Source organism: Monodelphis domestica, chromosome 8, assembly GCF_027887165.1.
Source record: "Monodelphis domestica isolate mMonDom1 chromosome 8, mMonDom1.pri, whole genome shotgun sequence".
Taxonomy (NCBI): Eukaryota; Metazoa; Chordata; class Mammalia; order Didelphimorphia; family Didelphidae; genus Monodelphis; species Monodelphis domestica.
The window spans coordinates 199,246,529-199,274,432 of NC_077234.1; the positions used below are offsets into that span (position 1 = coordinate 199,246,529).

General features: G+C 41.9%; 1 protein-coding gene across 1 annotated transcript; it reads right to left on the reverse strand.

The window, feature by feature from the left end:
* Positions 1 to 365: 365 nt before the first annotated feature.
* Positions 366 to 26,157, reverse strand: LOC107649752 (zinc finger protein 883-like). Its single transcript, XM_016424668.2, has 4 exons — positions 24,452 to 26,157; positions 11,766 to 11,892; positions 10,228 to 10,323; positions 366 to 2,888 (listed from the first exon to the last, which is right to left on the reverse strand). Exons 1-4 carry the CDS (start codon positions 24,533 to 24,535, stop codon positions 1,360 to 1,362), a joined length of 1,836 nt encoding a protein of 611 aa, XP_016280154.2. The 5' UTR covers positions 24,536 to 26,157; the 3' UTR covers positions 366 to 1,359.
* Between the last annotated feature and the right edge of the window lie 1,747 nt (positions 26,158 to 27,904).

Consider the following 27,904-nt stretch of genomic DNA (forward strand, 5'->3'; position numbering starts at 1 on the left):
ATGGTATACTAGAGTGAATTGTCTGATTTTGAGGAAGGTGACAGCTCTATGTGAAAGCCTATGGTTTCTCTGATGGAGAGGAAGACTGGAGCTCCATGCAAATGCCTTTCCACATCACTTACATTCATAAGGATTTTCCCCAGTGTTGATTCTCCGATGTATAAGACTGGAGCACACTATGAATGTCTTTTAACATTGATTATATTCATAAAGTTCCTCACCAGCATAGATTCTCTGATGCAAAGCACGATAGGAGCTCTGTCTGAATGTTTTTTGATGTTGCTTGCATTCATAAGGTTTCTCATTCATGTGGATTCTCTGATGCATAGTGTTAGATTTAAATTAATAGTCAATAACTCCAAGTATTATATTTTATAAAGTTTATTAATAATCACTTAAAGTAAAAGCCTGAGTAAAAGCCACGTGAATGAAATTCTCCTTCCTAGCACTCGCCCCACCTCCATAAATCTCATTCCTGGGAAGAGCAAGAGGGTATAGCTACACAAAAATATATTTCGCTCCCTTAGAACATGAAATGAGAAGGAATATGGGAAACTGGGAGAGTTTGGAGCAGCAAAATTCTAATTATACAATAGCAAGACAAGAGCTCCAACTGAATATCTCTCCACATTGCCTGTTTCTTACCAGAAAGTTTCTTACCAGTGTGTGTGTGAAATCCCCCAACTGCCTTTTATGATTACAATAGTATTAGCTTTTATGATTATAACACAGATAATATAGTTTGTTTCAAAGTAATTATAAACATTAGCTAAAATACAATTTAAGGATGGTATCAAATATTTCTGACAAGCTTTTTGACCTTAAGCCTGAAAACCAAAAGTTCCAAACAAGCCCACCAAACCCTGTTGTAAGATCATAAGACAGGAGGTAGAGGACTGCCCTTGGGTCCAAACTTATCTCTGGTGCAAATGTCAGTCACACATTCATCCATCTAAATGCTGACTCCTAGTTGTCAGTGGAAACAACATTAAATCTTAACCCTTTACTGAAAAGGTCAGTAATAATAATAGATATACATTTGCCACCCATAATATTTTTTTAATACTTTCTGGCTTATTCAGATCTGATGTGATCTGTCCATATGAAAATTCTGTATTCAGTCTGTCTTTTGAGAGAGGATGTCATCAGACTTCTATAAAAAAGGCTATCTCCTAAGGCTTGTGGTCTCTGGTCCTGATCTGAACAAGGGTTCAGCTTTAATGGGAGGTTGGCCTGCTCTCAATAAACATAATTAACTTGGAGTTTTTGCATTGGTGTGATAAATTTTGGCCACACCAGTGTGGATTCTCTGATGATGAGAAAGACTGGAACTCATTGTGACTGTTTTTCCACATTGACTTAAGTTTTCTTCATATCATGGATTCTTTGATGTACAGCAAGATTGGACCTCTGACTGAATGTCTTTCCACACTGGTTGCATTCATAAGGTTTCTCTCCAGTGTGGATTCTCTGATGTACAGCAAGACTGGACTTCTGATTGAATGTCTTTCCACACTCATTGCATTCATAAGGTTTCTCTCCAGTGTGAATTCTCTGATGTACAGCAAGACTGGACTTCTGATTGAATGTCTTTCCACACTGATTGCATTCATAATGTTTCTCCCCACTATGGATTCTCTGATGTACATTAAAATTAGAACTACAACTGAATGTCTTTCCACACAGATTGCATTCATAAGGTTTCTCCCCAGTATGGATTCTCTGATGTACAGCAAGACTAGAGCTCTCCCTGAATGTCTTTCCACACAGATTACATTCATAAGGTTTCTCCCCAGTGTGAATTCTCTGATGTACAGCAAGACTGGAACTACAACTGAATGTCTTTCCACATTGTTTGCATTCATAAGGTTTCTCCCCAGTATGGATTCTCTGATGTTCAGCAAGACTGGAGCTACAATTGAATGTCTTTCCACACTGATTGCATTCATAAGGTTTCTCCCCAGTGTGGTTTCTCTGATGTACAGCAAGACTGGACCTCTGATTGAATGTCTTTCCACACTGATTGCATTGATAATGTTTCTCCCCAGTGTGGATTCTCTGATGTTCAGCAAGACTGGAGCTACAACTGAATGTCTTTCCACATTGTTTGCATTTATAAGGTTTCTCCCCAGTGTGGATTCTCTGATGTACAGCAAGACTGGACCTCTGATTGAATGTCTTTCCACACTCACTGCATTCATAAGGTCTCTCCCCGGTGTGGATTCTCTGATGTACAGCAAGACTGGACCTCTGATTGAATGTCTTTCCACACTCATTGCATTCATAAGGTTTCTCTCCAGTGTGGATTCTCTGATGTACAGCAAGACTGGACCTCTGATTGAATGTCTTTTCACACTGATTGCATTCATAAGGTTTCTCCCCAGTGTGGATTCTCTGATGTACAGCAAGACTGGAGCTCTCCCTGAATGTCTTTCCACAATGATTGCATTCATAAGGTTTCTCCCCAGTGTGGATTCTCTGATGTTTAGCAAGATTGAATCTGAGTCTGAATGTCTTTCCACATTGTTTGCATTCATAAGGTTTCTCTCCAGTGTGGATTCTCTGATGTACAGCAAGACTGGATCTCTGACTGAATGTCTTTCCACATTGCTTGCATTCATAATGTTTCTCCCTATTGTGGATTTTCTGATGTACAGCAAGATTGGCCCCATACATAAAAGTCTTTCTGCACTGATTACATTCACTAGATTTTTCCTCAGGGTGCATTCTTTGATGTTTAATAAGGGATGAATTTTGAGATTCAACACCAAATTCTCTCCAAGCTAGGTTATCGGGACCATCACTCATGAATCTTTGTTGGCCCGTTTCTTCCACAGAGAGGCTCACTTCTGTTGGAGTACCCTTCATTTTAGGTCTCATCTCTCTTTCTAAAAGAAACAAACAGTAAAACATATGTATGTAGACAAACACACACACATGCACACATACACACACACTCCACATCTTTTATTCCACTGTCAGAACATAAACTGCTTTATATCCTATTTCCTCAAGTAAGAAGAAAAGTTTTCAACTTAAATGGATACAATCTATCATTTGAACATGCCATTACCTCAAATTTAAAGAACAAGTTAATTAACAAAGAACCTCACATAGTATCACATTGGCTCTTTGTGATTTTGGCAAGGCTGGCATGATTACATTCCTATCTCAGACCATGACCTCAGAATGGCTGGCTGAGTGACTTGATCCAAATCCTAGTAGCTCAGATCAAAACTTGTGATTGGGCATGGTCTATCCATAGTACTAGACAATTCACTTTCAATTTTTCTTTTTTTGCTTCTGTTTTTATTGCTTATACATTCAATCCTATCCTCATAGGTATGATACCACAGTGTACATATATACTAAATATTCATATTATTTCATGATCTCGTTTATCCTTAAGCATTATATAATTTCCTTCATGATTGCTTTTAAACTTATTTTTTGTTGTTGCAGGATCTGAGATCAAATGAAGAAAATCAATACTGTTTTTTGTATTCACCCAAGACATGAAAGATTTTGTTCTGTTCCCTACTTCTTGAGCCTTTGCTTTTCTTTGAATGCCTCTTTTCCCTACAATAAAATCCTTCTCTTGAATACAATTTAAATAAAGACATGGCCCTTTTCATGTTTAAAAATATATCTCATATAGTAACTTGAGTCCATCATCCTTTTGTAAGGAAATGGGCTGCATGTTTCATCATTAGTCCTTTTGTGTCATTCCCATTTAGTGGTTCATAAGCCCTTTGGAGATTTGAGATAATGCTACAAGGACTTGGGCTAAAAATTAGTTACTGGCACTTTAAGAATCAATGGCCCAACTTTGTTATAACAATATTTTCCCTTTTGGGTAATGTTATACACATTACACATTATAGTTTGGCTGAGCCAGAAAGGTTTTGGGGTAAGGCCTGAAGGAATCTTTGAAGCGTGGTTGTCAGTATTTTTCTCACAGACAGTTGAGAGCGAACTGACAGGTTATAGAATTTCCTGCTGCACCTGTCACTCAAGTAAGCAGGCAGTGAAATTCTTTGAGGAGCTGTCTAGCACTCAAGCCAAATAAGATCTTGAGTACTGGAGGCTTGTCAATCAAACTTAGCACTTGAGAGGAGCTGTTCCTTCAGCACCTCAGCTCTGCAGCAGAGGTTTTTCAAAGTGGCTGGAAATTACACAGATTTTTGTTCCCTGATTATTCCTGTTTAACAGTTGTAAATGACAATGTGGATAATGGAAGTGCTATATGTTTATTTGATGTTAATACCACTTTTTTTTTACTGTTCTTCCTGAATGCTGTTATCTGATTTGGGGTTTGGATATGTTTAAGCCAGTAATGAAGTTAACAATGCAGAGTGTGTTCCTATATACCAGTGGCTCTGTTACTGTTTGCTTGTGTTGTGGCAATTAAAAGAGTGGGAGACATAAACTGTGAGAGTTAAAATAGTTGAGGTTCTTAAACTGTAATGATTAAAATAGTGGAAGATATAAATTGTGATAGATATAAGAGTGGGTGAGTAAATTGTGACCGCAGAAAATATGTTTTCACTACAGTGTCTTGTTTTAAATCAAAATATAAGGTGGTCACCAGGGAATTATTCCCAATTATGAATATACCCAAGGCAACTGGATTTTATAGAGATTTTAATTAATAATACAATGAGGAATTAAAGAAAGAGAGAAAGATTAAGAAAGGAATAAGTATGAGGGGCCTTAAGCCAACATGGCCTAGACCTGAGTCTTAAGAGAGAGAGATCAGTCAGTCTTTTATCACTCACCACAAGATCTGTTCAAGCGAGGATTCAGGGAGACAGCATCTCCCTAGAGGGAGATCCAGCCAGAGTCAGCCTCCTTTGGGAGACCTCCTTAGAGATTGTCCTTCTCTCAACAACCTCCTTAGAGCCTGTCTCTCAAGAGACTCCTTCTCAAGAGATCTCCTCAACAGTCTGTCCTTTTTCTTATATAGGGGGTTTTCTCCTATGTCACCTCCCCTAAGTTCTTCCATCTACCAATCACAGTAGACGTTTTCCAAAGGACAGCCCATCCTGAATTCACAGCTGAGTAGACTAATCCTTTTAGTAATCCACACCTGAGTAGGTTAGAATCTCTGAGTAAGTTTTCACTTTTTTGTCCTGCAAGTTTACAAGTTGCCTGACCTTTAATAGGTACTTAGCACCCCCTTTGTATTACTTCTAAAAATAGGCATGGCTTAAGTATGGGTGTAAATATTTTTCATTGTTCAGCAAGGAGTTTTCTCCCCTAAAGCAGTCTTAAGTATGGGTGGAGTAGAGGTCTTCCCATTTTTGATCTAAGTAGAGTTCTCACATTTTAGATCTAAGTAGCTTCACTGTTTAAAATGGGGAATGGTCTTAACAAAATGTTCTAAGGTAGAGTCTGAGAATCTTTTAATATTCACAAGTCTGAGAAATTTCAAGATTCACAGTGTGTAGAAATTTAAATGGATTTTTCATTTTTACTGTATATAAAATCAAGGGTGTTTTTACTATGGTATTTAGGGATTCTGACATGAAGCAGATGATATTAATACAAGCAAAGATTGATAGGATGGAAAAATATTATTATGCAACTATTCTTAATACCACTGTAAATGGGAAAAGAACTGGTTCTGAATTTAATTATGCTGATATGAATGGTATTGGGCAATTAGCAGAGGGAAGTTATACAACACCAAAGACTCCCAGTTGGCTAGAAAGGGAAACAGAGGTACTAGATGCAAAATCTGCTTCCATGTTTCCTTTAAGAGACCTGCCTCTTGTTTCACCAGATAATGAAAGTATTCATTTAAAATCACACAAGCAATGCTCAGGTACAGAATTAGATGCAATCAAAAGGAGAACCTCCAGATTTTTTGATGATCCAAACAAAGTAATCCAAGAATTTAAGAGGGCAATAAAAAACTATGACCTGGATTTTGTGGATTTCTCTCTTCTGATGTTACTAACTAGAAGTTATTAACTAGAAGAGAGAGGGAACAGTTTATTGTAGAAACCTATAATACTCCTGCTCTAACACTATGTATGGCTGGTTGATTTTGAAGAACTTGATTTGAATTCAGTTCACATTTATAGAACTTTAAAATAAGAGAGTCTATTATAGAAGTAATGAAAAAATGCAACAAGACCTGATTCCTGGTCGAAATTTGAGCATATTAAGCAGTAAATTGGGGAGTCACCTGCAGCATTCCTTGATAAATTGATGGAAACTGCTGAACAGCAATTGGGATTAGATGTATTAGCTGAGGAGACAATTGCACACATAAAAGGATTATTGCAAAGAATGCATGTACTGAGTAAGAAATTTTTTTAGAAACAACTGTGCTGATTAAGAGACAATGAGTCTAGAAGAGTTAAAGAGAAAAGCATGTTATGTGTTTTCAGCTGATAAAGATAAGTGTACAGATGATAAAGATTCTATTATTGAAGATTTGAAAAGGCAACTACAAGATGCAAATAAAAAAGCAAAGGATAGTGAAATCATGGAAATTAAAGCAGTAGTAGCATTGAGATAGTACAGCCTAGAGATTAAAATGTTCCTAGGGAAAGAAGATCTGGACTGCGAGGTGCTATTTGTGCAATCATTTGGGTCATTTTGTAAAGGACAATGACTATAGAGGACAATTCTCTAGACAATTAGATAGAGGAAATGGCTTTAATAATGGATATTATAATGGATGGAGACAGAATTTTAATGGGTGGAATATGAATAATTTTAATAATGGGAATAAATATCAAGGACAGGTTAATGCTAATGGGTATCCCAATGCAGGAAATGTAAGCACTTGATCTGAATACTATGCATGATTGGAAGTTTGGAGCTAGACCAAAGTATAGCCAGGTGGTTCAGAAGGGGGATCAAAACAAAGATGCATGTTCATGATGAAGGGGTACCCAGAGTTCTTAAGTGTTGGGTGAATCAGTGCAAAATGAATTTGAGGTTGATGGTATTGGTTGTAATGAGGATAATATTAATGAATCTGTAAATAATGTAATTAAAACAAATGAAATGTAATTAAAGTTAATGAATGTGGGGAAAAAGAAAATTTTGGTGTAATAGCTGAAAATTCTAATGATTGTGTAATAATGGAAAATAATGGAGAATGTAAAATGGATAAAGAAAATATGATCTTAATGTAAACAATGGAACTAATATAGAAGTTAAGGGGATCAATGAGAGTAGTGTTAAATCTGAAGAATGTGATAAAGATGTAAAATCCTGGCAAAGTCATGCAATTCAAGCAGATGTGTGTTTGGATGGACAGGAGACGAATGAGTTGGTATTGATGTTACTGTGTTAGCTCTGGTGTTGGAAACATTCCAACCACCAAATTACACAGAACCACATGTGTCTGTGACTATTGGAGACCATATCTATGATCTTCTGGTTGATACAGGGTTGTTATGAAACCCTCATTGACCATAAGCTTTTTTATGAAAAAAAAAAAAAGCCCTTCACTGGCCACTCACTGCAATGCTATACTTGTTTTCTGAGTTGAACTTATACTCCACTTAAGTTCTTGTTCTTCTGGTTGGAAGCTCCTTAAAGGCCCTGGTCTACAATACAGGTTAGTCATTCAGTACTTTCAGTGAGAGTGTAGCCAATTTGCTAGTGGGAGAAAAAATGAAATTATATTCTTATAAAAGTGATTTTGTAGAGAAACTTTGCTTAAAAAAAAAAAAGCAATTTACGCCACTGATCTTCAAGCACATTTATCATTTAATACAATGTTTGTCATGAGTCAATGGAAAAATAAATCTTTCCCATGGTAGGTAGTAAGTCATATTGTTGACTGGTTATAAAGCTAAAACCAAAAAACAAATTTTCATCCCTCAGCAAGAGAGCTCGAATAATTCTCTACCTAATTCTTACCTTACATAGATACTGGCATTTTCATGATATTCTTTTTAAAAATCTCAATACAGGTAGTGATGCATTCTAATTCTACCTCAGACATTTGCTAGGACTTTTAGCCCTGGGCAATTCACAGGAGCTCTGTTTGTCTCAGTCTCCTCAACTATAACATTGACATAATAATATGAAGTAACTCCTAGAGTTCCTGAGGATCAAATGAGATATTTAGAAGGTGTGTGACACATAGTAGATGACCTATTCTAACTTTGGGTTTTATTTTATCATTTTAATTTTCATATTTCCTCCTTTTGATTGCATTTCTTTCAAAATGTCTTCATTCCTTTATTTTCTTATTTCCCTGTTGAATTAAATGCATTTCCATTCCTCAACACTCTTTTCGCCCTAGATCATCAGAGTGAGATTCGAGATCTGTTGCTTCTTTTTAAACCACCTCCATGATTGATCCTAGATTGTGAGCTGGTTTTGTCTTTCCTTTGTGTTCTCAGGGGTTTTTCCTAGGATATATTTTATATTTAATCCATGTTTACTGACTAGACCAGGGCTTATGAGAGGTCCAAGCTCTATCAGCATCCTTGCATTCTGGTCTCTCTCCTGTGTGAATTTTAAAAGTCTCCATCTTGGTCTAGCACCCAAAAATTGTGCACACCCACACTACACGGGCATGTGCTAGTCAATGACAAATCAGAAATAACTAACTGCCCACCTGGGCTGTCCTAAGCCAAGCTAGAGCCACCATTGGCACTTGTGAGGCACAGGAAGTGAGGTAGGGAACAGCGTCTGGAATTCGCTCACTTCCTGTGGAGAGAGCGAGATGCCAGTTCGTGTGAGAAGCTTGGACAGGGAGGATGCCTGCAGACAGTTTCCATTCAGATCAGTCAATGTGAGTCAAGGACTGATTCCTTCTACCTTGGCCCTTTGGGCCTAAACTCCCTCTGCCTTGGTCAGAGGTTGAGTAGCCCTTTTCCCTTTTCTCCTCTCTCCTTCTCTCCCTCTCCTTTTCCCTACTCCCATTGTGATTAAACCTCCATAAACTCCATTCTGACTTGAGTGTTTCATTTTAGGAATTTCATAAGTAAATTCCTTGGCGGCCATTGTTCAATATTATAACAATCTTAAAAGGTGAAATTTCCACCACAACACCTGGAATGCATGTTCTGGTCTCAGCCATGTTTCTTTCTCTTTCTTGACCTTATTTTCAGTAGTCAGCAGTAACTGGAACTAAAGCAGAGCCAGTCCTGAAGATGATAGAGATTTCTTTCTAGGCTGCCATCTCTCTAAATTGAGGTGATGTGGTCACCTGATTCTCCCAGAACAGGACAAAGATTGAGCCCCAGAGATCAGTTAAATATTGAAGCTAATATCTGATCTTCCTCCAAACACACATCTCCTACTTCTCTCAACCTGAAGGACATCTCAGACCCTTGAGGGGCAGGCTGAGGACCTGCAAAGGAGGGCATAGGTTCCTTGCCCTTCCCTGCCTTCCTGAACTTATTCCTTCATAATTCTCTTAGGTTAAAGAGATAAATAAGTTAATAGAAGGGATTATTTTAGCTGGGAAGGGATAGAGAAATCTGTTAGGGAATATCTATTGTCCTTTCAGACCACAGACCATGTAGCATTGTAACAGGGCCACCTATTTCCTCTATCCTTATCCAGTTTACCCGAAACCCAATAATAAACCCTTTGAAGCAGTCAGATATTTGTTCAAGCCTCTAAACACAACTTCAAAGGATTGCTTCAAGAAACTAGGGACAGATCTCACAAAGAATACCTGAGGTCATTCCCTCAGAGGCAGACCTCTGGCAGGGGCCTGCTTCCAGATCCCCTCTGAAGGAGAGGCACTGAAGTCATCCATAAGTGTAGCTGACTGGGGAACTAAACATCAAATCCCCTTCAGCCACTTCTGGAGAAACAGTGTGGTAACTGACAACCTGTTATCATAGGGGAAAAAGAGATAGCTGCTGCTCCACTCTAGCTTAGTCTCTTTCCCTCCCACACTGATCCTGTTCCTATAATACTTTTCAATACTTTACTGATATACCACCATCATCAGTGAAGTGAACCCTTTATTATAACTTCAAGGAATATCCATTTTTACACTTCCTGTCCCTTCCCCACTTTACAGGAACAAATCACAGTCTTTCAATTTGCCTAGTACTGCCCAGGGATGGGGCAGTGGCCTCTTGAGTTGTCACCCACTCTAGCAAGTCACTCTGAACTCTCATACTTAGAGACTGGTAAGGTACTAAGTAGGGGTTCTTAAGTTTTTGATTAACTTAAAAGTTGCTGATGATAGACAAAGAGAGTTTGATTCACTCTTCACATTGCCTTACTCACCTGGAGAGCAGTTTCTCAGGTCTTCTTGCTCTAGCATCCATGGTGCTTCCCTTTGCTCAAAATAAGAGATCACATCTTCTCTGGAAACTGCAAGCCCTGGTCATGGGGAGTCAATTAGGGAGGAAGATGGAGAGAAATTTATCTTTAGGGAAAGGCACATGAATCCAGTTACTCCATGTAGAGAATCTCTCCCTGGGATTAGCACATGAGTCTGCCCTCATGCCATACTATTTGTAATGCAAGAAATCCAGGATAGGATGTGCCATGTTTTCCTGCTGTGGGTCCTGTAATGAGCAACAGCCAAATCCTCTGTCCCACTCCTCCCTCCCCACCCTGCTGGGTTCCATTCTGGCAGAAACTTTTAAGCACAAGCTGGGTAAAAGGGTCATTTTCTGGATCAATCTGAAGCCTCAGACAAAGAGACCTTGATGGATCAGTTCTTGTCCGATCACCCAACTGCTCCTCACTCCCTGAAACTTAGATAAACCCTGTGTATAGGGAGTTTCTGCCTCTTCTACTAGGTGACTCAACAAATCCTCATTGGTCCCCATTCTGTTTCTAAGCTAGTTCATTATTCCTGACAATGACAGAGGAAGGTAAGCAGGATGCTTACAAGGACTCCTGAACAACAGTTTCCACAGCATTTATTTTTAGGGACAGAAAGGGGGAGAAGATCATGAAACCAATTTGGAATTAGAAAATTTGGTTCTGGTGCATTTCCTTTATAGAAGGATGTACTCATTCCATAGTTTTCCATTATTATAAAATATCTCATGCAGTTAGAACTGCAGTGGTTACAGTCAAGAAGGTGTCAGTTTAAATCTGGCCACAAACAATGATGTGTATGCCTCAGAACAAGCTTCTTAATCTAATCTCTATTTCCCCAACTGTGAAATGGGGATAATTGTGTGGGAAGAAGTGACATAATATAAAGAAAACTCCTGGCAGAGCACCTGGCCAAGACTAGGTGGGATAATAAATGCTTATTTCCTTCCTTCTATTTCTCATCAGTTGGGCTGGAAGTTTAGGGCAATAGGAAGGAAGATTAAGGACAAATCTGCTCTACTAGGGACACCTAAGACCTATAAGCTAAAAGTTTATGCTTATCAAAGAGAAAAATATTCCAAGTACTAGATCCATCCTAAAGATGAAGAAGTTCTAAGAAAAACCTGCCTGAACAGTTTGCAGAGACTTGGTTGGGAGGCAAAATTCAGGTCCAGGTAAAGGTGAGATCAAAGAATATTTGAGATTAGTTCCATGTCTGAGATTCTTGAACATGGATTTAATTTTTGATTGAAGCTCCCTAGACTTGATAAGAAACAGTTTCAAGAGCACCAAAGGAAACTTCCAAGTTCATATTATACAATGCAAGTTATTTTATTGGAAAACTAGGCAGCAAGAAGTCCTTGTTTCTTGGGACTCAGGAAACCAGCATTTTTCCCTTTCTCATAACTGATTAATTCTCCAAATGTTGTCTACTACTAATGAAGATATTTGATTAGATTGCAGACTCATTTACCAGGGGAAATTGTCCTTACCCACAGAGAGCAGGTTCCATGCATTCTCCAGCATCACCTCCTTGTACAGTTCCTTCTGGGGAGGGGCCAAGAAGCACCACTCCTCCTGAGTGAAGTCCACAGCCACATCCTTGAATGTCACCATCTCCTAAATCATCAAAAGTCATAGCACATAGGCCTGAAATACATGCCAGGATAATCTGACTCATCAAATTCAGGAGGAAACCAAAGCACAGACGTCTGGCCCCTAACCCTTTATGAGTGTCAGAATATATGTGTGTGTGTGTGTGTGTGTGTGTGTGTGTGTGTGTGTGTGTGTGTGTGTGTGTGTGTGTGTATATATATATATATATATCAAGCAAGGTCTATATAGGAGGAACAGTGAATATTGAAAAGAATGAAGTCACTCTAATTCACTGGGGTTACAGTTAGGGTTCTTGTGGAAGGTTTTCAGTTAGGACTTAAGGAAAGTGGGGTTAGTGTTCTGAACTGGGAAGGAAGAAATATTCTAGGCATGAGGTACAACCATTAAAAATGCTTGGAGCCAGAGGCAGCTAGGCCACACAGTGGACAGATAGCCTGATCTGGAGTCAGGAGGACCCAGGTTGAAATCTGGCTGCAGACACTTCCTAGCTGTGTGACCCTGGGCAAGTCACAACCCCCATTGCTTAGTCCTTCTTGTTCTATATAAGAATTGATACCAAAATGGAAAGTAAAGGTTCAAAAACACTTCCATTTGGGGGCAGTTTGACTGTTCAATGGATAGAGAAATAGGTCTAGAGATAAGATGTTCTGGTTTCAAATGTGGCCTCAGACACTTCCTCACTGTGTGAACCTGGGCAAATCACTTAATCCCCACATTGCCTAGTCCTTCCTGTTCTTCTGCCTTTGAACTGACACTTAGTATCAATTCAAAGAAAGGAGGGAAGGGTTTTTTTAAAAAAACCAACAAACCTGTAGCTTGTGGAAAGAAAACTAGAACAAGTTCTGGACTGTCTGCCACTGTGTTGGATCAGGCAACAATGGGAATATTAGAGAGAAGAAATTGTCAAGACTGACAGTTGGTGAGGGGAGGGGCAACTGGGAGTGGCAGTGGGTCTTGTGATGAGCACTTCCTTCCTGGTGTAGGTAGTGGGAGGAGCTTGGGCTTCCAAGTCTGGATAGTAGTGCCTCTATTTCTTCAACCTGAAAAGCCAGGCCCAACCTGCTCTTAAGGTCAGAACTTTCTTGTTGCTTGCTGTCTACTGCTAAGATTTTGAAATTAAGAAAACTAGCACAGATAAAGCATAGGCAGGAATAAGTGAAACCCTCCACCAGACTGTGAGGCCTGGCCTCAGCTTAAAAGCTGAAAAAGACTCCAACATTATTTAGGGACATCCTCTTTCCTTTTCCCTTATACCTCACCAATCCGAACTGGTTAAAATTTATCTTTTTTGAATATCGCAGTCAGATAAGTGGACTATCTTTTCTGGGGCATAGAGGGAGCTGAACCTCAATTCAGTCATCCAACTACAAACAGTCCTTATCGGACCCCTGCTGGGCAACCAAATTCTGGGGAAAGGCTTGTCCCTCAGAAGGGTCTGTGTTTACTTGCTGAGGCAACTTTGGCAGCAATTCAGCAAGAAGACATCCCCGCGGGCTATCATAAGTGGCTCATTTCTTAGACACCCCATTTGGTTCAAAAATAGTCTCTCAGCAGGGGGCATCTCTCTCCTTTTCCTAACCAGAAGCCATATTCCCTCTCTCCAACTCCTCCGTACCCCTGCTACAAACCTTCCATATCCCCTGTTTTTTCAATTCCCCATCTTTCCCTATAAATACTACAAGCTGAAAGAATCCATGAGGCCAGTGCCACTGGATTAAAGAATACATATTGGGGCATAAGGTATAAGAAGATAGGCTAGCCAAACATGATGTATTTGATCCCTGAGTCAATAGGGAGCCACTGGAGCCTATGGTGTAGGGGAATGACACAACCAGAACTGCATTGTAGGAAAATTACTCCAGTGGCAGAATATAGAATGATCTGGAGTGGAGACTCTTGGGAAGAGCAGACCCACCACCCATTGTCTTATGATGTGGGCCCCCACCTGGATGATGGCAGTGACATAGAACAGAAGGGGGCATATTGGAGAGATGTTGCAAAGGTGAAACTGGCAGATCTGGGCACCATATTGGTTATGTGGGATAAGAGACAGTGAGGAGTCAGATGACTCCTATGGTTTTGATTCTGAGGGATGAGGAGGATACAGTAGAGGTGGGGGTTCTGATAGAGAGAGAACAGTTTCTGTTTTGGACACACTGAGTTTCAGATGTTCACAGGTCATGCACTTTGAAATATCAGTATAGAAATTTGACATGCAAGCCTGGAGGTCAGCAAATACATTAGGGCAGACAATGTCAAGCTGAGACTTGTCAGCAGGGATGCTGATTACATCCCTGATAGGTGATGAGATCACCAATGAAAGAAATCTAGAGGCAGAGCAGAAGAGGACTAAAATTAGGACCCTGAAGGACACACTCATCCTAACCTTACTGTTACAAGGTGTGATCTGGAGGAAGATCCAGCAAAGACAGAAAAGCAGAGATCAGAGAGGAAGGAAGTAAACCAGGAGAGACTGGTATCCTAGCAACCTAAAGAGAAGAGAGTATCAAGGAAGAGAAATTAGTCGAAAGCATGAAAGGCTACAGAGAGTATTGAGAGAACAAGGACTGTAAACTACAAACCAATATCACTGGTAAACATTGTCTCAGAAATTTCAAATAAAATCCTGTCAAAAAAATCACAGAAAACTGCCCAAGAAATCATTGTGATCAAATGGGATTTATACCAGGAATAAAAAGTATGGTCAAAAATAGGAAAAGTATACAATAATCAAAATAAAACTCAAAATATCTCAAACCACAGGGTCACCTCAAGAAATGCAGAAAAAGCTTTGTATAAAATACAAAGTACTTTTATATTAAAAATACAATAGGAAGTATTGGCACAGTGGGACCTTTTTCTTTCTATTTATTTTATTTGAAAGTTTTTATTTAATTAAATAATTTAGAATATTTTTTCATGGTTACATGATTCATGTTCTTTCCCTCCTTTCCTCCCATCCCACTCCCATAGCCAATGAGCAATTCCACTGGGTTTTACATGTGTCATTGATCAAGACTTATTTCCATATTATTACTATTTGCACTAGGGTGATCGCTTAGAGTCTACATAACCAATCATATCCCCGCCGACCCATTTGATCGAGCAGTTGTTTTTCTTGTGTTTCTACTCCCACAGTTCTTTGTCTGGATGTGGATAACGTTCTTTTTCTCATAAATCCCTCAGAATTGTCCTGGATCATTGCATTGATGCTAGCAGAGAAGTCCATTACATTCCATTGTGCAACAATGTATCAGTCTCTGTGTATAATGGTTCTGGTTCTGCTCCTTTCACTCTGCATCAATTCCTGGAAGATGTTCTAGTTCCCATGGAATTCCTCCAGTTCATTATTCCTTTTAGCACAATAGTATTCCATTAGCAACAGATACCACACTTTGTTCAGCCATTCCACAATCCAAGGATATCCCCTCATTTTCTAATTTTTTGCCACCACAAAGAGCACAGTTTTAAAAGTGGGACCTTTTTCAGGATCCATTTCAAACCAAAAACAAATATCACATGAAATGATGATACATTTGAACCATTTCCAATTAATGCAGGTTTGAAGGAAGGATGCCTACTTTCTCCACTCTTCTGGAAATGCTAGAAATAATAATATAAGAAAAAGGAATGAAAGGAATCAAGGTAAGTAAAGAAGAGCTCAAACTATCAGTGTTTGTTGATGGTATGGTGGTTGACTTGGAAAATCCCAGGGAATCAGCAAAGATATCAGATGAGACAGCAAAGAGATTAAGCACACTTAAATGTTATAAAATGATTCCTCGAAAATAAGTCTCATTTCTAGATACAAGAAGGAATAAGATGTGTTGGAAAATAAGGACGCCAATACACATGATGGAACTATGAACTCACCCAACCATTATGAAGAGCAATTTGGAATCATGTCTAGAGAATGATAAAATTGTGCATATCCTTAGACCCAGTCATACCACTGTTGGGCATTTTTCCTAAGATCATGGCAAAAAGGAAAAGAACCTATATGTTCCAATATGTTTATAGTAGTTCTCTTTGTGTTGTCAAAGAAATGGAAATCAAGGGGATATTCATCAACTGGGGAATGAATATGGTATATTTTTGTGATGGAATACTACCACACCATAAGAAATGATAAGCACTTAAAAATAAAACAAAATTTGAAAAGATTTCCATAAAATACTGAAGAGTAACATGAGTAGTTCCTAGAGAACATTATATATATATCTACAGGATTAATAACTGAAGAGCTTGTAACTGTCACTTCTAGAGAAAGAACTAATAGATGTATGAAGATGGGATTAACTCTCCCCTGCATATTGTTTAGATTTAATCACCAAGTATATACACCCCACTTATTCTTAAGTATGGGGAGGTCTGGTGTGCTCTAGTGGGTAATGAATCAAAATCAACTGACTGCCCCCTGCAGGGCTAAGCAAAGCTATAGCTGCAATTGGTCCAGGTAAAGTGGAAGGAAGACACAGGAAGTGATGAAAGGAAGGGTCTTTAAAAGTAGCAAGAACTTCCTTTGACCAGCTCTTTGCCCTTCAAACTTGACCTTGAAGGAGTTCCAGCTTGGGACCTCAGACTGCTCTTCAATCTTCCTTTAGGACTACCATGTGGGTGAGTGTAAAGGCTGACTCATTTTCCTGGCTTTCTGGAGGGAATAGTCTCCAGAGAGGCCCCTATCTTGGAACTTTGTCACTGGAGCCCTTGTTTAATTTACCCCTAGGCCCTCCAGGCTGGAGCTTCTGGAGCCCTGCCTGAGTAAAGCCAGGGCGAGGAGCTAAATACTTAGGTTGTGAGGTTAGATACCTCTTTCATGTTTCCCTTACCTTCTCTCTCTCCTTTTGAAAATAAAGTCTCATGAAGCTATTCTGACTTGAGTAATAATTTTGGCAACCAGATTTTTATAAATTTAATTCAATCTTTAACATTTTTAAGCCTTACAGATGGAGGCAAAAAACATGTTTATATATAATATATATACACATATGTATATATATTGCTGTTGTTGTTAGGAGATGCCTTATATGGTTTGAGGAAGTAACAGAAGAAGTGCATAATAAAAACTGACCAAAGGGGGAAAAAAGGAATAATAGAGAGGGAAATCCTATTTCAAATAACTAAAATATTAATATACTGTCTGAGGATCAATCTCCCAAAGCTCAAAAAACTTGCATAAATTCAATTCCAAAGCAATCCTTTAAAAAATGTAGCACCATGTAGTAGCTGGGAGAATATTCAGTGCTTATAGCTGTGAATAGAAAGTCCCATTCCCCTTATGATGGTGATATTCAATAATTCTCTATTACTCTAGAGCTATTTGGTACAGATATTTCCCCGCCCCCTCACACTAGCTGATCGATCTGCACAGCCTTCTCCTCTGCTCTGGGGGACACTGGGCCAAAGACTTGGGCTTCACCCACAGGTTAGTGTAGCCTCCTAACTGTTCAGAAGAGCCTATTTGTATGCTGACTGCGGCTGACTCCTCAAGGCATGCAGTACCTTTGGGCTAAGGTGGAGGTGACATCAATGGCATGACTAGCCATTGAAGGGACCAAGATCCAGGGACTAAGATCCAGGACCCAGACACGCTGGGCAATGTCCTTGGGTTGGACACCTGCTTTTACTGACATCACCTCTGTATAGCAGCACTATATGAGGGGGCCATTCACAAGGCTGTCTTTGGTTGCTAACCAGATTCTGGCTTTATTGTGAGACCAGTCCTCTCAATAACCTTTTTTTTTTTTTTTTTTGCTCAGAGACTGTTTTAGTTTAAGAAGGGGTCAAATGGCCCTGCCTCTGGCTTAATGGCCTCCAATTGGGGATATGATACATTTTTATAAATATGGAACCAAGAACAGGGCAGAAATCTAATTGGCCATCATCACAGAAATGAAAGAGCATTATTTTATTATCTCTTATGAATACTTTTGTACATTTCTGAGTCCAAGCTATTCACTGAGGTCTCTGATAAGGGCACATATCAGTTCTGAAAAGGTCACATTAATTGTTAAAGCTGGGTCAAGGTCAGGTTGTCCTAGCTTCTTCTAAAATTTTACAGGAAATGCTGAGATAATATTTTATGAGAGTTTTTCTTTTAGTAGCCATTTTAGCCTTGGAAGCTTTCATCAGAGGGAGAGGAGGTTTAATCTGGAGTCCACATAAACTTCTTCATTGGACAAGAAGCTTCAGATTGAACAGAATTATGAGAGAATAAAATTTAAAAAAATACAGGAGAAAAAAATCTTTCCATTGAGCATGAAAAGGATATTTTATGGTGATGAATAAAGTAATAAAAAAATCACATGGAAAAACAAAAGTTAAACTATCTCAACCAAAATAATGAAAAGATGCTAGGATATAGTGGGAACAGTACTACAGCATTATAAATCAGCAGTCACCCAAACCACTGGGTATTGGGAAGACGATAAAGAATGTATCTTGCTCCTGGGTCAAGTACAAATAGCTTTGCTAAAGGTCTTTGAATACTTGAAGCTACTCTAAAAAAAAAAAAGGCCCTATTTCTGAAAGTCTTTAGGTCATTCTTGGTCTTCCCTAAAACCCCTTTGATTCTATGTGGGCCAGTAGGATAGAGGCAGCTGTGTGGGCCACACTCCAGACTGGATTTGAAATCAATACTGTCCCTATCTGGGTGTCTTATTCAGGCTATGACTACTGATGACTCACAATTTTTGTGACAGGATCTAATGGCACATGTTAGGTTCATAGAAGAAACCTCAACCTCCTTTCCTGTCTTCTTACACCTTATTCCTCTCTGACCCCAGGAAACTGGCTTCTCGGCTGATCTTTGAATTCTGATTCAGTGCCTTTCCGTTGGCTGTCTCCTATGATTAGAATGTTCTCCATCCTCATTGTGGCCTCTGAGCATTCTTCAATTGCCAGCTAAATTTTCACCTTCTGGACAAATGATTCTTGGTCAGAGCCTTCCCTCTCAGAATACCTCCCATAAACCTCTCATGGAGTCTGTTTGCACACACACAGCTGCAGGTGAAATGTAAGAAAGAGAGATCTAGGGGGTTGTAATGAGAAGCCAGGTTGAAGGAGAGATCAGCTGAAAAGCAGTGGAGGCGGGGCAGAGGTCAAAGCCTGAGATTTCTAAAGTGATTAGAACTCTCAAGCTAACTGCCAACGGTCTTCTTCCAGCCTGGGAAGTGGAAAAGGAAGGTGATTTTCCTGGAAGTTGAGAAAAAGCCCATCTATTTGGGACCTGTTATTCCTTCTGGGACCCAAAAATACCTCCACTAAGACTCTTCAAGAACAACTACCTGAATTCTCAAAGGGGTTTTGGATTTGGCCTCACGCTGGCCAGAGCCATTCAGATCTTTCCTTAAGAGTTCTCTCTCCCCGACCTGTTCCTGGACTCCTGAATTAAGAGCTAGTTAGCTGAGGGATAGGGATCAACCAGCAGCTAGCCAGAAGAGGGGTCAAGGCACTTAGTCATGAACCCCAAGAACTTGGGGGGGCTGGTCTGCTAGAGGGGATGTGTTAGGGGTTCCTACTCCCCACTTTCCTTGCCCAACACCCTTACCTCTCTTTCCCTGCGTGACCCTAGGAAAGGGGGAAGACGATTTGGGGAAAATCACATCTCTCCCCAAAAAGGGAAGGTTAGCTCAGGATCCCAGTGATCCAAACTGCCTAACCCAAGGAACAACATCTCTCCTTGATAGTGGGGTGACCCCAGGTTTCTGAAGGGAAGTGACAGTGGATGTCCCTAAGGAGGCCAGACAGAAGAATCCATCCTGCCTCTCAACAACAGCTGGGAACAAAGGAGAGGCAGTGGATCATCTTACCAAAGCTAATCTCTCCAGTTCTTGTCCTCCATCTCCCAGAACTATTCTCTGATAAGACATATTCCCTCTCTCAGGGGGAGAAGACTTAGCTTCCTCTCTCCCAGAAAAAAGAGGGGAAGAAGAATCTCTTTGCCCTCTCTCCCCATTTCCCTCTCTCAAACCTTCTATTACACAGGTCTTGCTCCTCCATCAGACTGGGAGGGACCTGGAGGGCATGCCATGTTTTCAATAGTGCCTGGTACAGAGAAGGGCTTTTCTACCCACTCATTGCTTAGACCAAGGAAATGTTAAAGAGGGAGGAGCCTTTTTGACTTTGGAAGATTTGTATGACTTGAGGTAGAAGGAAATGAGTAGAACCATTTCTTCTCTGATTAAAGCACAGTCCTGGGGAAACCTTCAGGTCTAGGCTTCAGGCCTGTCCAGGCACTTAAGAGAGCAAAGGCATGATCCCTAGGCAATGAAGACTGAGTGAAATGGTTGTCCTTGTCAGTAATTTCAAAGAAGGAGAAATCAAACATGGCAGGTCAGTAATTCTGGGGGAAGCATTAGTGTCTGAGATACCAAAATGCCAGTGAAATCATTTGAAAATACAGTAGGAGAGCAGGAAAGTGTTGTTCCTCCTGCTTATGTAAGAAATGATCTCTAAGTAAGCTATTGCCATCTTCATAATAAATTCTTTATAATGAATGAAATTCACCTCATTGGCTGATGTTGGTCAAATCTGTGCCTGAAATACACCCACCTGGGCTGTAAGTCTGTCACTCTCAGAGGCCATTCTCCCTGACTCCAGGACCCCTGTAGAGCTATGTGAATCTTGAAATTTCTCAGAGTTGTGAATGTTAAAAGATTCTCAGACTCTACCTTAGAACATTTTGTTAAGACCATTCCCCATTTTAAACAGTGAAGCTACTTAGATCTAAAATGTGAGAACTCTACTTAGATCAAAAATGGGAAGACCTCTACTCCACCCGTACTTAAGACTGCTTTAGGGGAGAAAACTCCTTGCTGAACAATGAAAAATACTTACACCCATACTTAAGCCATGCCTATTTTTAGAATTAATACAAAGGGGTGCTAAGTACCTATTAAAGGTCAGGCAACTTGTAAACTTGCCAGGACAAGAAGGTGAGAAACTTACTCAGAGATTCTAACCTACTCAGGTGTGGATTACTAAAAGGATTAGTCTACTCAGCTGTGAATTCAGGATGGGCTGTCCTTTGGAAAACATCTACTGTGATTGGTAGATGGAAGAATTTAGGGGAGGTGACAAAGGAAAAATTTCCCTTTATAAGGAAAGGAAAAGCTGAAAAACAGAATCTCTTGAGGAAGAATCTCTTGAAAAAGAATCTCTTGAAGGATGATCTCTTGAGAAGGAGTCTCTTGAGAGACAGGCTCCAAGGAGGTTGTTGAGAGAAGGACAATCTCTAAGGAAGTCTCTCAAGGGAGGCTGACTCTGGCTGGATCTCCCTCTGGGGAGACTCTGTCCCCCTAAATCCTCTCTTGAACAGATCTTATGGTGAGTGATAACTGACTGACTGATCTTTTCTTTTAGGACTTAGGCCTGGGTTGGCCAGGGCTGCCTGGGCCGGCCTATTCTTTTCTCATTTATTTCCTTTTTCCCTCTCTCTCTCTTTCTTTAATTCCTCATTGTATTATTAATTAAATTCTCTATAAAACCCAGTTGACTTGGGTATATTCATAATTGGGAATATTTCCCTGGTGACCACCTTAAATATTTGATTTAAAACAAGACACTGTGGTGAAAAATATATTTTCTGCGGTCACAATTTACTCACCCACTCTTACAACTACTATAATTTATATCTTCCACTATTTTACTCATTACAGTTTACAACCTTCAACCATTTTAATTACTACAGTTTATGGCATCCACTCTTTTAAATGCCGCAGGTAGCAAAGTAGCCCAAGTAACTCCATTTTATAAAGTTCCTATCTTTCCCACTATGCCACCTAGATGACCAAAGTAAACCATTAGCTAGATAATAGATTGATTCATTGATCTAGGGAAGGGGGGGAGGGGAGGTTGCTTTGGAAGGGAACCTCCAGGAAATGAGGAGTGGAAATGTGTGGGCAAAAAAACAGACTTCAGACCCCTGGCAGGGAAGGGGGCTGGATGGCTTTGACAAAAGTGGAGCAGGAAATCAGTAAGTATGAATAAGGGGAGCACAGGAAGGGACTGGGAAGATGATTTTCACATGAGTCATGGCCAGAAAGTCAGAGACGTTTCAGTGGTAGTGTTCCAGCTGGACAGCTGAGGCTGGAAAAACAAGGTAAGTAGATCCTGAAGTCTAAGGAGGAGCTGGGGAGGACTCCAGAGACTCTGTGGTAGAGCTCAGGCATCCTTGAAGGGAAACTGGGACAGGGAGCCCAATGCTTGGGGTCTGCTAGAGAATCCGCTCCAAAGCAAGGGCGATGGATGGGATGTGAAGGGTTAAAATGTTGGTAGGAGTTTGAACAACAGTCAGGAGAGCAGTTCAGTAAAACATAAAACACTTAGTTTATTTTGAGGAAACTTTGGAAAGGAAAGAGCAAGGAGGAAAGTAAGACAACTCTTATGCCTATACCTAAGGTCCCACTCCTCACTAAACATTTCAAAAAGCCCCTAAATCTATCTGTCTTCCAGGACAGTGTCTTCTGTCAGGCCAGGCCTGGCCTATCTCTGCCTTTCTAATGATATACCCACAACCTAACCACCCATCTGAGTGAATCAATCAGCATCAATCACCTTCCACCTCCTTAAATTCATTGCTCTTCACACACTGTCAGTTATTTTTCCAACTGCCAGTTGGCCTCAGAGACACAGACAGACAGCTCTGCTCTCTGGGGAACCCAGAGACAAAAGCATCTTTTCAGCTGTCTGTAAGTCACCTACCAACTGCCAGCCACACCCTTCTAAGGGTCATCCACTGGCACTGTCCAGCAGCGGGGCTCATACAAACCTTTTTGCTCCTTTGCCTCTTAAAGAGAAAAAGGGAAGAATTAAGAAAACTCTTAACAAGGGGAAGGTCAGGGGGGAAAGGAAAGAATCTGCACTCTTGCATGTAAGATTTAAAAATTGGTTTTAATTAAATGGGTTTGACAAATAGAAGCGTTAAGCATTATGAAAGTAAGATTGTTGTTGCCAATTATAAAATATTAGCCCTTAAGTCAAAATGACTGTTAGTAGCTTTTATTTACAACGAGGTAGAGGAATTGAAGGGGGAAATGTAGGAAGAAGGCAGAGACAGAGGTCTAGTCTACCTCTCTAAGTGCTGCTCTGGTGAAGTCCAGCTCAGCCCCCAGCAATGGCTCCCTCAAGTTCCGGGTCTCCACATGGAAGTCCAGGTGGAGTCTTCAGCCAGAAATCCACCAATGCAAGCCTCCTCCTTCAGCTCTGGTAACTCACCCAGCAAGCCAATCCAGTGCAGAAAGCTCCAGTCAAGGACAAGTCCAAGAAAAAGTGACTGCCTCCAAGTCTCCCTTCAGCCAGGCTCACCATCCCAGAATGAGTAAAGTCCTAGAAGCCATCCCTCAGCATGAGCCACCAAAGCAAAATGGTTGAAAATTCTTCCCAGTCTCATCTTTTAAAGTCCTTTTTCCTGTCACTTCCTGTCTCTCCCCCTTCACAGAAACCAATCAGCTCCCAATTTGTCTGGCACTGCACAGACTGTGTCTGTGGGGTCTTTTGGTGACTTGTGAACTCTTCCACTTAAGAGTCTTACTAAGGGTTAAGAAGGGCTACTTTAAGTTCTTGATTGATTAACTCAAAATAGACAGGAAGAAAGAACTCATGGATGTTTACAGGGGGCTGGGTATGAAGATAGGACAATGAAATCCCTAATCAGAAGTTATGCCAGGGAGATAGGACACCTGGGTCCTGAAGGGAAGGCTGAAAGACAGGCCTCAGCATCCTTTGGTGTGAAGATGGATTAATTCTCCCCTGCCTACTTTTAGATTTAGTCAACAGAGTTTATATACCCCCACTTTATGCTTAAGAGGGGGGACATCCACAACCCAAGTGCTAAATTGGATGACAACTCAGAAACAACTGACTGATCAACTGGGCAGTCCTCAGAAAATTCTAAAATGACAATTGGTCCCAGTGAAGTAGGGGGAAGGCACAGGGAATGACGAAGATAAGGGTCTTTAAAAGTAGTTGCAACTTCATGTGAGGGAGTTGTTGAAGCTCTTTAGAGGTTGTGAAGGCTGATGGAAGGTCATTTGGTGAGACTGCACTTTACTTTGAATTGGTGAGTGGAAAAAGCTGACCTTCCTTTCCTGACTTCCAGAGGGATTAACACCAGATAGGCCTCCCTCTGGGGTGTTACCTCTGGGCCCTCCTGCTGGGCTTTGGGAGCCCTGCCAGAGCAAAGCCAGGCACCTGGGCAGATGTCTAACTGGTTAAGCTACATTTCTTATACTACCCTCTTTCTTATTTCTCTACTTTCACTCTTTCCCTCTATTTTAGAAATAAACTACTATAAAAGTCATCTTGACTTAAGATATATTAATTTGTACCACACTCATATGTTTAGTCCAACCTTAATTTTTAACCCTTACATTGAGCAAAGTCTGTAGGTCTGAAATGTGTGACCTAATGGTAAATCTGTGGAGGGGGACTGCAGACATGACAAAAATGAAAGAGGAAAAGAGATGAAGGTAGGTTAAAGAGAAGGAGACCTGATGGTAAGGAGAGCCAACAGAAGTCAGTAGGTGGAGGTTGGTAGGAGGACAGCTGGGATCAGACCTACCTGTGACCTCCAGAAGGCAGTGAGATTGCAGCTCCAAGGGAAGGCAGAGTAAGGAAGCTGCAAGGAAAATGAGAGATTTCCCATCCAGCAAAAGAAAAGCAAAGGAATCTGAGGACCAAGACTTCCTGCTTGATTCTGGGCAGCTCATTCTGGGAGGGTCTTCCTAGTCTCCCTTTATTCCTGCTCTCATTTCAGCCCCTGAGGTGACTTTGCTCAGGCTCAGGGCCTCTCATTAGCCCCAGTGCTTAGTAAAATTTCTTCCATGATCAAGGCCTCAATGTTCTCTGGCATCCAAAGCCCTTTAGGACCCATCCCCCTCCTACCCTGCCAGGCTACTTCCACCTTCCTCCCTGAAACATATTCTGGAACCTGGACAGATTAGCCTCCTGGTAGTTCCATAACAGGAACCCACCCCACCCCCACTCTCAGGTCACAGGCATTTTCTCTGGCTGTCCCCCATGGGCAGGCAGAATGCTCTCTCTTCCCCAGCTCAGACCAATGACCTCCCCGGCTTACCTAAAGTCCAAACTAGAATCTCACCTCCTGCAAGAAGCCTTCCTCAACTCTTTCCAGTTCTAGTGCCCTCTCTTTGGTCAGTATTTCCTATGTAGCCTGAACAGAGCCTGCTTGGGGTAACCTGAAACAGAGGACAGCCCAAGTGGCAACAAGGGGATTTCATTCGGGTGGAGGGATTGCAGTGAGGGAGTCACCAACTAAGGTAGAAGTAAAGCAGGGTCCCTGCCCTCCCTCCCCCCCCAGACAGAAGGGGATGTGTTTAAATATACGTCAACAGGAAAGTAATTTGGAGTTAGAGGAGTGCCTAACCTCTGATCAGATCAAAGGCCCTAAGTTTCAGGAGGTGGCACAAGTCTTCTCCAACATGGAGAGGGGTCTGAGGCTGCCAGGGATGAGCAAGGGAAGCCTGAGGCTTGGAGCCTGGATCGTGCTTGGGATTCTGCTGCCTTTCATGGGGCTGGACGATTTGAAAGAAGGGGGTGGGGGTCTGGGTCCTAGGAGGAGGGAGGCAGGACTCCTGGGTCCTTCCAGGTTGTGTGAAAATTTTATCTTGTTCTGTCCCCAGTCAGGACGTTTTAGCAGGAAACAAGATCCCAAAGGGGAAGATGGCAGCCACAGCCAAACCCTCCGGGGTCTGCTCCTGCCCTACCCAGGTACTTTCCGGTACCTGCCTAACTCCAGAGCCGGAAGGGGCTCCGGACTTTGGGGTGATCTGTGTGTGGCCATGAATGAACCTCAAGCCGGCACCCGCGGGAGCTGGTCTTTCGCCCAAAAAAAACCTCACATGGAGAAGACTTCAATCCTATTCTCCCCCACCACCACCCTACACACAACCCACGGGATCCACGCTGCCTGGGGCTGCCAGCTCTAACCCGTGGGGAAGGGAGTAATGCCCTCTACAATTCCCATCCCGTCTTCCCGCCGTGAGCTATGCCCTCTACCTCTGGATTCTCCCCACTTTGGGCCTCTTCTCCCCCTGTGATCGTCGCTCCTTTCCCCGCGGTCCCAGTTCCACGATATCATAAACTAATTAGCCGTTCATTCAGTTGGGGGAGCAGGATGTTCTTAGCCGCACGAATCTTTAGAAGGAGGTATGGGCAGAGCGCGCTCCTAACTTCCTACTTCCCAGAGTCCTCGGCGCTGCCGCTGGTTCAAGGGCTGAACTGCTCCGCCCTTTCCTTGGGGGCTGAACCTGCCCCGCCTTCTCACTTCCCTCTGGACTCCGCCTCCCGCCCCACCCCCTCATCCTTTCCACACTCACTCCGGGCCTGCCAGCCTCCTCTGTGAAAGCCAGGTAGGAAATGTTTGTCTCAGTGCTGCTCCTGCCTGTGCTCGCCTAGTTTAGGACACTGTCTCCTGACTTTCGAGATGAAAGAAAAGGATCCCGGGGGCCTCAGGGGTCCCGAGTTACAAGCTCCTTTTGGCTATAAAACAGTTTGGGAGACGCGAAATTATTCTCCTCTCATCTCCCTCTACTCTTGCAGGAAAGGAGGTGAAAAGACATAACGTGGGCGTGTCCAGGCTCCCGAGGGTCTCCGGAGCCAGGCTCGGGAGTGGGACCCTACCAGGGGAGGGGTGTGGGGTCTGCAGGGGGATGGGAGGAAAGGGCCACAGACAGAAGAATGGAGAAAGCCCTGCCCCTCTTGGTCCGCTGTGTCTAGCCACACTTGCAGAGAAGCAGGAACAGGGGCTTGGGGGATGGGAGCAGCAGATGGCTCCCCCTAGCAAGGCAAAGCTCCCCACTGCTGCTCATTCCTGGTCCTCTAAATAACCTTTTGCAGAAGGCTGAACCCCAGGGAACACGCTGAGATTGGAACCAGGCTACAGGGGCTTTGAAGGATTCTTTGTTCAGTTCCCTGATGTGGGTGTGTTTGCTAACATCTGCCCCCTCCCATTGCAGGGCCCTGTCTACACTTGCCCTCCCCTAGAAGCCTGGGCTGTAAGTAAACTGACCACTTTCCCCGCTGACCATGATCTGGGGGGATTTGCCATTTAGTAAACATTTCCTACCTGGCTTTCACAAAGGAGGAGGCTGGCAGGAGAGGGAGAGTTGCTAAGTGTGTGGCAAGACTTTCCAAGACATTGAATGGATTCAGCTGTGTGAGATCCTCCTGTCCAAATGGTAGGACCAGCTCCTGAGCCAGGAAGGGCTCCCCACAGGAGGGATCCTACTTGTCTTTTCAAGCCCTTGAAATAAATAAAAACAAAAAACTCTTTTATCTGATTAACTTTAATAAAATAAGAAAAACCAGTTTCCCCCCAGCTGAAATGAACTCCACTAAATTTTGAATCTAGATTCAGTCACCTCCTAGGCCTGGAATTGGTCCTTATATAGACCAATCCGGGGCCTGGAAGTAGGGGGCGTGGTTGCTCCCTAGCACTGGATTGGTTCATTCAGGACCAATCCCACACCAGGAAGTAGGGGGAGGAACCCTGGGCCATGCTGGGGGATGCAGTTCCCCCAACCATATTTTAAAACCCTGCACAGGATCACAGGCACCAAGATACAAGGAGGGAAGGCCAGAACACCCCCCACTATCGATGTGGAATCTAGAAACCCCAAACCTGTAGCCTAGTAAGATCTGATGAACCCCAAGTTTAGTCACCTTGAAAGATGGAGACCCCAAAGCTTGTCCTTGTTCCCTTGAAAATCCTCTTTGAAGGGAGTCTCAAACTAGCATGTTCAGACTAAACAATAGACCTTGAGTTAGTTCATGGACTGAGCTAGGTGTGGTTAAGACATTTTAATCGAATGCTAAACTATCCTTCATTGCAGGAGCTTCTCCCATTGTATCAGAGAGCCTTTCCCAAGCAAATTCACAGCCATACCTGGGAAGGGGCCACCCCTTGTAGTGTCCATTGTAGGCAGGCCATTCCCCTCACCCTCAGGCCTCTGCTCTGCTTCCTGTCCCAAACCTGTCAGCTGTTTTGACAGTT